This window comes from Phalacrocorax aristotelis, chromosome 6, assembly GCF_949628215.1.
Source record: "Phalacrocorax aristotelis chromosome 6, bGulAri2.1, whole genome shotgun sequence".
Classification (NCBI taxonomy): domain Eukaryota; kingdom Metazoa; phylum Chordata; class Aves; order Suliformes; family Phalacrocoracidae; genus Phalacrocorax; species Phalacrocorax aristotelis.
In genome coordinates, this window is record NC_134281.1 from 52,644,563 (window position 1) to 52,658,983 (window position 14,421).

Here is a 14,421-nt window from a genome sequence, read left to right on the forward strand (position 1 = left end):
CCAAATTAGGGTTATGAAAATGAGTATTAATACAGTGGTTTTGGAAATTTTTATGAGCCTTCAGTTGATACCATTTCATTAAACCAAATTCAGATATACTTGACATTTCTAAAGCAGCTTTCATGGGCATTACTTGCCTCAAATATTCAGTTGAGCGAGAAGCTTACCTTTTTGAAATGAGTGATCCCGTAAGAGCAAGGAATGACTGTATTACAGTCTAACAGGTGGCCTTTGTTTAATTGCATGAAGCTAAGGTGATGATTAATCATCTTATTGTGATAGAAGGAAAAAAACTCAGAAGAGATATGTTCATGTAATTAACCTCTTACCCTTGAGCTCATCTCTGGCGAAAAAGGCAGCAAGACAATCTTGTAAGGTTACAACTGGACCCCAAAACCAGCTAGGAACACATGAGACAACAAACCTGAAACATCATTGACAGAAAAGAAAGAAAACCAACAAATGTTCTGCCAGAAGAGCAGAAACTGGAATTTCAAAATAGATAAATAAATAAAGCAAGGTAAATATTATTTACCTTTTGAAATATTCCATAAAAAAAGCTATCCATCCCTGGGGGGCATACGCTTCTCCACATGACCCTGCCTTGACTAGAGATGTCTGATGACTTGCAGAATGGAGTTTAGCAAGATCCTCCTTACCTGGGATAGGCAAGGACAGATCCTGAAAAGTCTCCAGGGTTACAGACAGCTAAAGAATGAAACAAATGAAACAAAATGGAGTTAAGCTTGAAGAGTAACAAAAATTAAATTGAATTCTGTAAAGTTCACCAGTAACTATTAAGTCACCAAATAGCTGAAAATTCCACTAGGTAGCAAATTAATTATAAATAAGGAGATATAAGAAGTCACTTTCTAAAAAAGAAGGGAAAAAAAAACCACCCCACGTTTCAGAGTGAACTTGCACACTGTTATCACTGAAACTTTTTTTAAGTCGTCGTTCATTATTTGTCTTCTTACTAGTCATACAAAGCACCATGATTTTTGCCTCAGGCTCCTGTTACACAAACAAGTTTCAGAAAGCTTCAGCCCATTGTTTTGACAGTATTTTACTCTGACAGTACCTTGACCTGATGTAACTGGAGCCACTGCAAGAGAGACCGAGCCGTGCATTTTCTTTTTCCCATGCTGGATTTAGTGATTACATAGTCACAGAGTAAAACATCAAGCAAACTTCAGAAGTTTTTTCGTTTGGTTTGGTTTGTTTTAACTGCCTCACCAGATTAGCCTGAGGTCTCAGTATTCTTAGATCTAAAGTCTAAAGCAAGGGAAGCAGGGCATGCAACTGTGTCAGGGTTAAGTTTAAAGTTTATATTGAGAAACTCGTCCCCAGTGCAAAGGCTTGGATATCCAACACTTGATATTATTGCTCTGAAGCTAAAGTGGTCCACTAGACATGTTTAGATAAATGACCTTTTTTTAAAGGATCACGTGTGCTGTTCTAAGTAATCCTGTGAGCAAACAGTATAGGAAAAAATCAACTGCTCCTATACTGCACCACATCTTGCAGTAGAGGACAACTTCAGAAAGCAGATAATCATTCATATAACCTGTAAAAGTAAGTGTCTTTACCTGGATTTTTTGAAAGACATGAATTTGCTTAGCCTTGATCTACCCAATACAACTGTTATAGCAGTATGATTGGACTACTGTCTTTTACTTTTCTTTGTAGCATTATGTACCTGAGAATTTACTACAATAGTAGGCATGCATTAGGTTATTCAGAATATTACTGAAACTAATTATACCTAAGTGAAGTTGAAGAGCAAGCCTCTTTCTCCATCCCTGCTGTAAACCAATTCTCAAAATGTTATTTTTTGGTCTGAGTAAATATCCAGCTCAATGAAAGCAAACTAGTCTAAACACAAAGTGCTGGCAGTAGCTGCTATTACTGTTCGAGTGATCAAGTATGAAACAGCCTAATCTTCTGAGGAAATCTGCCACAAAAGAACGAAGTTACCAGAGAATGACTGTATTCATAAAACTAAGTATTTGTATTGGGGGGAGGAGTGGGGGGACATATTAAAAGCTAGGCCTTCCACTCCTTACTCACCCGATCACAAGTCAAGCACTGTACTGAGCTTATTATAGTCCCATCAAATATATCAGAAATAACACTCCTGTACTTCTTGTGCTTCTTCCTTTTTGGTGATGATACAGTTGAAACTATAAAATGACAAAAATAAAATGATGACAGTAAATCAAGATATAGTGAATTCTGATTCCCTTCAACTTTGCATAATATAACTAAACATCACACATATTCAGGATTAAATTATGAGCCAAGCTCTGTTTTCTATTTACTAATTATTTCTTAGAAGTTACATAACCAGATTACTGCTACTACCAGGCAATTCATGTAGGTTTCTCAAGTAGTTTATGGGGGACAAACACCAGAAAATTTTGCTTCCGTTTTACTAAAACTCAAACTGCCAGTCTTGAAATCTGCAGGCTACTGCTACAAGATCCATCTTGGCAGGAATCCCCCAAGGTATAAACTTAAAAAAGCACATTCTGACATTTAATTTGATCACATCTTTCCAGGAAGTTTTAACCATGTTGGGCTGAGGAGCTCATACCAAGCTTATTGTATCACAACACTAATGACAGTGGGTTGAAGTAGACTAAATTTATTCCTAGAGTCCAGCCTAACAGCAGCCTATTAAAAGGAATAAAGTAAAACTCCAAGGCAATAACATGTGCTCCCCACCCAAATCCACAACTAATTAGGTAAACACACCAGAGCAGTCTCTTGGGCTCTACGATTACTGGAATAGTAGGCTAAGAAGAAGACCACAAAACCTCTTCTGGAGTCAGTACATTACCCGAAGAACCACTCAAAAGTCTTGTAGGAGTCAAAGGCAAACTCTGCCAAAATGCTGACAGCCAGTAATAAGATAGGTAGTGAAACATGGAAAAAATGACAGTGAAAAGGAAACTGAATTACCTCAGCTCACCCAGCAGATACCATGTGCTTTCAGCAAGGGGTAGATGAAAGAGTAGGGAATAGGTGCATGTAATTAGGTATTAGCCCCTGGACACAAGTCCCAGCACACTAGGGAATTCCCCTAGCGTCATGGTGAGTTAGGACAAGAAAACCCACCCAAAAAACCCAAACAACAACAACAAAAATATCAACCAACCAAACCAACAACCTTGTGAGCTTACAAATGGCTGCCACGCCACTCCCCTAGTCAGTTCTACTTCATACATATCTGTTCCCTCAGTACTCAATGAGGATGACCAAGAGTGAAATTATTAGGAAGTGACAAAAATCGGTAGTCTAAATTGGAGGAGACCTTGAGATATCATCTGATACAGACTATGTTCAAAGCAGCTCTAGCTGAGCTTCAGAATATCCATCTCCAAGAACCTCGGCATACCTCTGGGCTCCCGCCTCTGTTGTGGTATTCAACTTCAACTAAATTGAAAGATTTTTTTTTTTCCTTCTACCTAAGAGAAGTTTTCCTTTCTGCAACCTGCTTCCATTTCTGTTTGCTGCATGGCTTCAAGAACATTCTGGCTTTGCATTCTCTATAACCACCCATAATGCCGATGACAGCAACAGTTCCCCTTTAGCCTTTCCTTCTCCAGACTGAACAACCCAGCTCTCAGCCTCTCCTTGTACATGACAGGCTCCAGCCACCTAGTATCTCTTTGGATAGACTCGCTTCATTTTGTCTAAAACCTTCCTGTAAAGGTGAAGCCCAAACTGGAGACAGTAGTACAGATGCAATGTCAAAACTGCTGAACAAATGAGCCAAGGAGGCCAATGATTTAAGTCCATTAAATTGTTGTCATTCAACATGAATGCTAAAGCATTAAAAGGATAACATGAACATTCTCAGAACTTACCCTGGACAGCCTGTTGAATGAAATAGGATCACAATATTAAAGCTGAAGGAGTTTCTTGTTTTGGTTTAATACTAGCCTTAAAAGCATGTTCCAAAAGACGAGCTTCTATTGAAATAGTCTACTGTTGCCAAATAAGTGCCAAAATAAAATAAAAGAAAAAATCATACATTGTTCCTAGTGCCCTAAAGCTGCACTGTCTTGTATCTAAAGGCAGTAAAAGTCTAAACATTCTGGGTGCTGAGAAACACATCTATACTGTGGAAAGTGCCAAAAGAAATACTCTACACCACAAAGACAGTAACAACCAGAAAGCAGCCAGCATTTACAAGTCTATCTACAGTTTAGGTACACATGGCTCCTTAAACCTTAATGAACTAAAATGGTGTCTTACTGAACTTGTGCTGAAGAACCATCGTGCGTGTTCTCTGAAAAGCATTACCCTCCTGAAGGTACTAACTTCTCCCACATTTTTGCCTCTCAAAAACAGTGCAATTGAGAAAGTCATCTAAAAATATTATTCCATCCTCCCAAAGCAGAGGCAAATACTACTCACGTTTCAAAAGAATTAGAATTTTACAGAAGTAAAGGGACTGTTATTATATGTCCAGCTTATATAATGATTCCCCTGGGGGGAGGGGATTTAGGGGGTGGAAAAAAAACCAAAAACACACAAACAAAAAACTGAGAACAACACTGCATTGCTATGCAAAAGACAAGAAACAACAAAATGAAAAACTAATACGGAGCAATTGAGTACCAGGAGGGAGAAAATAAAGGGCCTATACCTTTTTTGTGGACTGGTCCCAGTGAAGAGCATGATGCAAATGATTTTGGAGGACTGGTGGATAAGCGTGTGTTCATCCCTTCACTTGATGATAGGGCTTGGGCTGCAGATATATCATTCATGTGGACATCACTGATGTACTCTGCAATTAATATTTGCATTATTTCATAAACGCTACCAAAAACAACATACTACAGAATGAACGCATTTCTTATGAACAGACACCGCCAGGTCACTGGACATTTAGGAATGAAGCACTATTTCCATTCACATTCCTTTAAGTTAAGAACAAAACCTAAAAACCTGACTCTTCTGGGTTATCTGAATCCTTACCCAGTACAAATCTTTAGCTTTTCAAGGGAATTCAAATTGAATTCAGAACACCTAAACTGAAAAAAGAGATTTGGAAGGTGCATTGTTTACAAGTAAATCCACCTACCCTATTTGACCTATACCTCTCTGCTGTATTCTACAACCCACTTCCACTCCACACAGATATTCTGGCTAATAATTTGACTATTTCAGTTGCACATTAGTAATACATTACCTGAGAATCTGCTGTGTATCTGTACTTTGACAGTTCCTTGATTATTTAAAAATTCAGTGGCCTCTGAAGCAGTGTTTGTGTCTTTTTCCAAGTCTTCAACAGAATTTGCCCGTTTAAGCTTGTTGCTTGATATTTTTTCTTTCTGCCAATCTTTGGATGTGATTGAGCTGTTATCATCATCCTGAATTAACATGGTTGTCTCTGCAGGATCCTCTAAGACAGGCTTGAAAATAGCATCATTTTCTGTTTTATCACAGGTACCACAGGATTCACAGGGCTGAAAGCCTACATCTGACTGGCTCTTGTCTTCTTCCATACTCTCTTCAACACTCATCGGCTGGGCATCTTCCAGTTCTACAACTGGTTCTTTAAGTTCTTCATGAAGCAAATCCATTAGACAACGCAAAAATTCTTGAGCATCCTAGGATTTTAAACAGATTTTGTAATATTATTCCATCTTATTTGGAAGATATTAAAGTCATATCAGGAAAAGATACAGATCACTAAAATGAAAGCTACAGCTGGCTGTTAAAGCAGAATGAGGTAAATTCCCCTGTCCCAGGTCTAATGTTCAAAAGAAATTTTATTTCCAGACCAGATATTTGTTTCCTGCATCAACTTCTTTCATGTCACAAGTAATCTTATCGTAAGAAGTTTCCTCCAAAAGCTTATTTCAACAACTTCAACAAAAACGCTTTGCTCGTAATGGAACGTTTTAGGGACAGTTTTTCAAAACCTTACGCAGCATCTTCAGCAGAGCAATCAGAGCCTTGCTTTCACTGGGCATGGAAGTACTTTATTAAGAAATGTTATGATGTATTTAGCCTGTCTTTTCAATTGCATCATACTGTCAACAAGATCTTAATTCTGCTTCTCAAGCCTGGACAAGTTTTCTCAGCTATCAGTGTTTCCACAAAGAGCTGTCAAGTATTACTACAAGTCTAATCCGTGTTTGGAAATATCTTAAAAGTCATCGAATTTCAACAGTCCACGCAGTAGCTTGGTTCCTAGCAATAAAGAATATATAATAAAGCAAGCATGGGAGAAAACAATAACCTCTTCTTGGCAGCTACTACTGCTTCTATTTTCTTCCATTTTCCTTTTTGTATTTTGATTGTTCACAATAATAGTTTTGCTGCTCAACATTCCCATCCATCATCACAATTACTTATTAAGCAAAAAAACTGCTGACTAGAAAACATTCTTTTTCTTAAAAACTACAACTCTAAGATATGAGTTTTGGGTTTGGGTAATGAATAAAAAAAATTCTAATATGCCTATTTGTTGGTAATCCTTTTACACAACAAACAAACCCACACACACTCCCACAACCGACAACTCAAACCTTGAGACACAGATTAACTGATAAACATTTTTTACTGAGCAGAAGAATTCCTTTTTCTCCCTGAATATCGGGCATGGCTGCCCAATTGGCTGCTCAGCTTGCGAGGTTGGGCAATAGGAGAGTGTTGGTCATGAAAGACCTGCTTTGTTTTAATTGTTGCCATGAAACCTACTAAACATGAAACTGAAGTGTATTCCAGACAGAACCTAAAACACAACAGTTTCTTTTCAGTTATCAAGATTGGTTTTCTTCTTTTCCAGAAATTCATGTGTGTCTTAAGAAATTCATGAGTAAATTAAAAAACACTGAAATTACTATTTAAACATTCACTTTACAGCTACATGCTGCATTTGAACATTAAAATATGTGTTCTAAACCTCCACTCCACAAATTTGAAACATGCTAACTGAAACACCAACATTCCTTTGAGTAACAGCAGATTCCTCAAAGATATTAGCAAACTTTTCTAATTACAGGGTTTAAATTTTTTCCTCTAGACCAAAAGCTTTTTAATGAAGTGCTGTAAACTGTACGAATACAGCACGATACTGTATGAAGGATCAGCTGAAGAATGCCTTAACTATATAATAATCCATGCCTCTAACAAATTGTCAAATTTACAGTTTCCACAATACTGCTTACAAAACACACAGCGGTGGTTGTTTTTTTTCCAAAGATTCTAAATGAAAATTAGATACTGTGTATTTAATTTTTTAAAATAAATAAATGGTAGATATATGTAAAAAAATTATTCTTTTTTTATTTTTGAACACCTTTATTTTGTGTTTTTGGGACTGCTCAAATATTAGCAGCATTATTTCACACAACGGAAAAGGTTTAGATATGTATTATTTTAATTTTCCTGAAAAAAGGGAAAAGGAGTTAATCGCAGAATTTGAAGGCCCTTCAAGAATTTGATGTAAACAAACATAAAACCTGACTTAACTGTTGATGGTTCAGTTTCAGAAAATCTACATTTGAAGCATATAAACTGAAGTTTATGTTACATTTGCTTTAAACAAATACAGGAAGCACACTTTCTTAAGCATTAAATTTGAAAGACATCAGAAAGTTTTACCTGTTGAGAGTATCCTCGAAATGTTGGATTAACAGTTTTAATTCCTTGAAATAAACCAGTAGGAACAACAGAACCAGGCCTAAAGAAAAAAACAGTTTCAACTATATAAATACATATGAACAAGCAAGCATTTAAATGGAATTTTCTATCTTTACTGGGATCATAATTTTACCTACAACTATAACACATCTAACACCAATAATATTAATCTTAACCAAACACAATATTGATATTGAATAATTAACATGACAATGTTTTTTAAATCTGTCATCTAACAGAAAAGAGGCTGTATCAAGACTTTAATGCCACATTTCTTGACAAAGAATTAGATGACAATCAGACATACTCTTGGCACTGTGCACAATTACTGTTTCTTTACCTTTGTATGTGTATTTTCAAGTATTTTCTTAGACAGAGACAACAGAAACTCCATATAAGCAAATAAGAGAAATTGGTAAAACTTTGATACAGAATGAATGACACAGACAGGATAAAGTAGTCAAACATTTGAGATGTATTCATAACAGTAACTCTGTAATACGCACTAAATAAAAACTAGAAACCTAGGACAGATTAATACATCCTTCATGACTCTGGATTTTGTTTACCATCATTTCATCACCAAAATTATGCGATACCTGCTTTTGTGCCAGAGTTCTGTCATCAGCTTGAGGTAACTTTTACAAATTGCTGGTTTTTTATCGGTTTGGGCTAAGCTTCCACAGTCAAGAAAAAAGTGCGTCAAAGGTGGGCTGATTAAAAAGAAGAGAACAGTATTTTTTCAGTTTGTTAAAATACAAGAGGAAATCCGCATTTCATACAAGATTATTTAAAAAAAATACGATCACATAATTGAACAATGCCATTTCCTACATCCTTAAATGCTGGAACCAAACATCTCCTAGTGGGACAATTTCAGTAGTACAGCAGCACTACTCCTCAAACACGTTATGACATTTGTTAAAGCACCAGAATAGTCTAATGGGATTCAAATTCAAGGCCATTCCTACTAGCCATCCCAGAAGTATGCATGTACCACTACAGCAACAGTCACCATAAGTCTAGTCCATAAATAGTATCTTAAACAAATCTTTTCTCTAGAATCCAACAGCGATGCTTATAGGTATTTATAATTAAATTATTTGCTTACTTCATGCGGTGTTGCCAACTCATATACTCTCTCACTTCAACCCCTCTTCTGAAGTCACAATCCATCACACAGATTGGAACTATTTTCATCCAAGAAAGGAGATATCCCAGCACACATGCAAAACTTGCATTTCTCACAACAGAATCATTTTCTCATGGTTAGATGCCTTGTCCATTTTACCTTCTAGAGAGATTTGCCTCAGTTCTCCTCTCCCTCAACAACGGACCTCAGTGAGGTCTACTTAGCCCTGTATCCTGTCTTGGATTGCAGCCAAAAGCAGATGCACACAGCAAGCATATATGATACATGCTCAAGTAATGTCCCTGCCTAACCATTTCGAGTGCAAGAAACTTTAGAGTTGGATAGTGTTTTTATCTCTTCAGCTTTTGTAGATTTCTCCTTCATGAACTTGTCTGGTATACCCATGGGATGACATGATTTTGTACTCTAGCCATTCCTAGGATGATTTAGCATAGAATGCCCCAGACTCAGTCCTTAAGGACTGAAGTTGCATCTTTTGGTCTTATCATGTCTTTTTTTAATTAGGTTTTGTTCTTACGCATTTCCTTTGATTTCTTCTGTAGCAGGAAAAAAACCCACTCAAATGTAATAGCTTTGATGAGATTTTCTTCTAATTTCTAGAACTGGATGTTTAGGACAGCGAGGAATTAGAACGAAATGAGGAAAAAGCTGAATAGCCCATATACCATGATACTTTTTTTTCCCCTATCCATGACACATCTGTTTGTAGTATATAAGACTAAGATTTAACAAATACATGTCCTCTTCCACAGAAGTGCATCCCTTCAAAATCCTTAAGTCCGTCTTGAGAAAATGCATGTATAAGCAAATATAAAATTACATTTACAGTCATCTTCCTTACCAGTTGGAAAGAGCTTGTAAAGCTGCATTCATATAACAAGTGTTTCCAATATTTTTTAATCCTGTTAGACCTGAAAAACAGAATGAATATTCAGCAAGTCTGTTAATCCAGTACAAGACATATTAAGGAAAATACTTACACAGGACTCCTAAAGGAATACTAATCTAACTAGAAGAACTAATTAAGTCTTTCGATTTTGGCTGACTAAAACACTTCCGACAAGTAGATTGTATTTCATCTTACTAACTTTCAATGTTTTATGACACTGCAGATTGTAATTTAAAATATGTTTGTCAATATTTAAGTTTTACTTGAACTTAATGATTTACCTGTTCAATTAAGTTGTTGCTATGCTGCGTTTGTAACTGTTAATCATATTACTAAAAGCTTCTCACGGAAGATTTCATTCTTCAGTCTCAAGTTCGTGCTAGTAGTCAGATTATGCTAAACATTCAAAACATACTCAGCATGTGATTATCCCAGAATCAGAATTAAAATTACCTACGATCAGTCTGTTTCTACACCAATTATTTACCCTTATTTTTATACACAAACTGCTCAGTTTAGACTTTCCCACAGAATTTATTTTCAAGCCCAGATTGTTTACTTTCTTTGCTGATATCCACGTATAGTTTTTTCCACACACATAAAAGTTACAATGAACATACTCTTTCAGTGATAATGGAGTCATGAAAAATGCTCTCCAAATATCTGAGGAGAGGCTATTTAAACAAGTCGTAATTATCACGTGATCTCAATTTAAAAAAAAAAACAACCTGATAATCTGAAAGACTTGCTATGCACAGCTACTGAAGTGTTAAATTAATGTAGTAATGAATTTCAAAATAAAATTGCTTTTATGGGAGAAAAGAGTAACATTTATAAACAAAGAATTAATAAGACTGGAAACCTTAAAACAGTCAGCAATCAACACAGTTGGCTCTATGCAATCCTTGAAGTATAGAAACTACCACAATCATTTTAAAATGAAAAATAAAACTTACTAAGAAAAACCTTTTACATCTGAAAACCAGCTTGGTTATTTCAGTTGAATTTTCTACTACACGAAACTTAAAAATGAAGTTTTAAAAGGTTTTTCCATCTGTCTGAATGGAAATATAGTCCTGCTTCCCATATCTGAACCTGCATTCTGCCCTTCCAATTTCTGCTACAGAAGGGCAGTCAATCTTACTGAAATTGGAAAGTAAAAACAGTCATCGGATTTTTTAATTTGTTCTTTTAGCAGCAGGAGACATATCAGGAAGATACTCTCCCTGCAGTTTTCAAGTCCACAGTGTTGCAAGTAAAGTTTTCGAACAGACTTCTTTTCTTGCAAAGATATATTCTAACATTTGCTTCATTAAAAGCATTTCAGAATAAATGTTAAGAACAAAGTTAAAATGGAGCTAAAGAAGTTTCTTCCTTTAAATCTGAGAATGTATTAACATGGTCATATCAATATTAATAGGAACTTTAATGGAATTCTACTTCTATATTACTTCTAATGTTTTTGGGAATGTAACTTGTATAATAGGACAAGAGGATACATAAATACACACATTGGTAGGGGAAACTAACTGGAAATAAAACACATGGCTTAATCATTTAAGGGCAGATGGCAAATTAGTGGGGTGGTGACATATCCAGAAAGACCGTGCCAGAAAACAGAAGGGGCAAAGTAGGTTTTTTGGCCAGTGCCAGCAGACTTAGGAGAGGGAAAGCTGGTAGTAGAGGAGTAAAGGAGATATGAGATCCATGAATTAGAATAACCCTTTTATCACCACTGATGGAACACAAACTGCCTTGATATAGGCATTGACATCTCAAAAACAACAGCTTAACAATCTGCTGGTCAGATTTTTTCTGAGAAAATATCAGTTAAGAATATTTTCTTTACTAACAAGAACACATATCCTTTTTAAAGCAATCAATACCAATTTGAGACTTGTAAGAAATAATAATTATGCTCTTTTATGACACAAGAAATTAAGGCTTCACTGGGGTTTCATCAACTCTCATTTTCATCTTTATAAGTAGTTTAATATGAGGGTGGGGGAAGCTTTGGCAGTGCATGAAATCTATAACTAAAAAGGAGAAAACAAAAAAACCCAAACCTATACTGGGATACTACAGGCTAAGAAAAGGGTTACCCAAAATGCAGGAAAGCATTCAAATCGGGAACCTTTTAGAACAGGAAAAAACATGAGAACAGATTTTATAAAAAAACCCTGCTTTTATCAGAGTGGCTAGAACACCAGCTACACTAATCATTACTCCAACATGCTTTCTTATTTTTGTTGCTGCTTGCACAGGTGCACATTTACAACTGCAGCCTCTGCTCTGAAGGTAAGTAAAGATTACCACAATAAAGGTGAAACTGAAGATCTCTGAGCAGAATAGGAAGCAGTTCCACTTAGAAGAGAACTGGTATATAGATGGAGAACATACTTGGAGACATACACATGCAATAAAGGGCAACAGAGTGGTGGATTTTGCTTTTATTACCTCTAGTCTTTAACTCATCTTCTTCCACTTCTATGTCTAAGTCATCAAATACAGCTGCTAGAGGAATCTTCAGTGTGGGATTACTAGGTATTTTAAAATCCTTATGAGGAGAAGAAAAAACTATATTTATTTTTATGTATCAATTTTCCTCTTAATCGAGCTTACGTATAATTTCACCAACAAATCTAGGAACTAAAAATTATGTGAATGCATTTTGAAATCTCACTGCACATAAAATGAGAATAGGATTCCACAGCTACCCTGATGAAGTTTGCTAAGAAAAAACCCATGTTTTTGTTTGCAGATTAGCAGTGACAACATTGTGTGATTTTATGACACCAGCTAAAGAATCAAAACAAAGCAAGTTACAGTACTTCTTTCCCTTGGATAACAAACAGTAAGCCAGCATTGAAAAGCTAACAGAGTAGTCATCACATAAAAGTGTATATGTTTTTGATATGCCACCAGATGGCTCACTACATTTAACAAAGACTAATGAAACTGTTAGAAGCAAAATGTACAAATAGAGAAACACAGTATTAGGCAGGCAGACATTTATTGCATGACAAGCTCTTTCTGTGAGCACATAAATAGAAGTTCTAAACAAAACGTTTGACAGACTAAGTTTGACTCATTTTTCTGTATATTATACACATTTCTTTGGAAGACTAAAAAAGGATAAGTATAATAGAACAGAAGTTCGGAAGTCTGAAACCAGCTTTATAACAAGTACCCAGAATTTCTGGACAACAGAAATTTAAAAAAGATATTCTAGTGGTACTATTCCAGTTGAGCTGCTGGCATTTTATGAGAAAATATCAGATTACATTCATATTAAATACTAAACTTTGAAGTGAAAACATTAAAGGATATTTCCTCTCTACATACACTGAAAAACTATGCATCTTTCTGTCCAACCTTGCATCACAGTATCTCTTTCATAGCTCTATGCCTCAAGCAAAACAATTTTAGAAGTACTGTACTTGTGTCAGTTACCTGTCACTTTTCTATAAGTACATCTAATATGCAATAAAGAAATAACACCTTTTTACTCAGATATATGCCTTATGCCAATTATACTTAAGTGCAGCATAACTTTCTCCAAGACAACACTTGTTTAGAAAATATATTATCAGAGTGAACAGTGCTGATGTCAGTGAAGACGAAAGTAACCAGAAGACAACAAAACAAACCTAAACAAACCTTGCTGAAATTGCAGAAGAACAAGATAAGCAAACAGCATATTTCAAAATTCTCTGTGTAACATCTGCTTGCTCATTTTTTACCTCTAACTTGTCTCCAATACTAGGTAATGCTTTATTCATTGTCTTACTCTTCAGCTACTATGTTAATTGTTAGCAAACGTGGAGCTAGAAACAGCTAAGCACTTTTTAGAAAAGCCTTGTTTTGAAGTCATCATCATATAAAACACTAAAATCTTAAGCCTGTGTTTTACTTGACTAATATCAGCTTCCCATATACTGGCCATATTTTTCTCCTTGGCATATTTATATACCCCTTGGCAATTCTAACTGCCACAGAACACTATTAGCATTCTGATTTCCAGTGCGATACATATTTTTCCACATGAATCTAACACAACGTATTTGTCATTCTACACCAAAATTACACACATATATAGAATATACACAGGTTACTACTGCCACCTTAGTAAATTCCTGCGTAGTAGTTAAATTCTTAGCTATTCAGGAGTGTTTGGGTGTATACCACTCTGCTGGAAGAATTTTCCCACACACATACACATGCACAAAAACCAAGACCTTTTCATTCATTTATCAGAACTGACAACTAGACATGCTTAGACCTCAGAAACTAAGTTATAGGAATCCCTTGAGTGTCTTATATTAGTAGTTGAATGAGGTTAACAATTAGCATAGATTTCTCTAAAAGTACTGTGCTTGTATGAATGAATTTGTATCTCAGGCAAGTACCCATGAACACATACTAAGGCATTCTGCTGTTCCCTGTGAGCCAGCAGATACTGTAATGAGTTTTGTAAATAATATTTTCAAGAGCTGACAGAATGGAGAAGCACGGGTGAAGTATTCCACTGGCCACCTTAAATTTAACCCTGTGCTTTTTCTGTACCTTACAGGTTATTGTAGCTTACAAACAATTATACAATAAGATAAAAAAAAAAAACCCAACATTCTTAGGAAGCATGCAGTACAGAGAGACAGAACAATGAAGCAGGGGACTGTCTTTTTAAAGAAGTTTTATAAAAATAGAGATAAAT

General features: G+C 35.8%; 1 protein-coding gene across 6 annotated transcripts in view; it reads right to left on the reverse strand.

Annotated features, from left to right (window-relative positions):
* Window positions 1–14,421, reverse strand: part of USP33 (ubiquitin specific peptidase 33) — a 43,056-nt gene that overhangs the window by 16,311 nt on the left and 12,324 nt on the right. For 2 of the 6 annotated variants that reach the window (XM_075097905.1, XM_075097904.1), the window contains exons 7-15: window positions 12,165–12,264; window positions 9,660–9,729; window positions 8,265–8,378; window positions 7,627–7,705; window positions 5,204–5,624; window positions 4,658–4,798; window positions 2,071–2,183; window positions 536–708; window positions 330–400 (exon numbers count right to left, since the gene is read on the reverse strand). In XM_075097905.1, the coding sequence (XP_074954006.1) occupies window positions 330–400; window positions 536–708; window positions 2,071–2,183; window positions 4,658–4,798; window positions 5,204–5,624; window positions 7,627–7,705; window positions 8,265–8,378; window positions 9,660–9,729; window positions 12,165–12,264 (1,282 nt within the window). Of the gene's footprint in view, window positions 1–329; window positions 434–535; window positions 709–2,070; window positions 2,184–4,657; window positions 4,799–5,203; window positions 5,625–7,626; window positions 7,706–8,264; window positions 8,379–9,659; window positions 9,730–12,164; window positions 12,265–14,421 lie in introns of all 6 variants that reach the window. The other 4 variants (XM_075097903.1, XM_075097902.1, XM_075097901.1 and 1 more) reach the window with 2 other exon arrangements.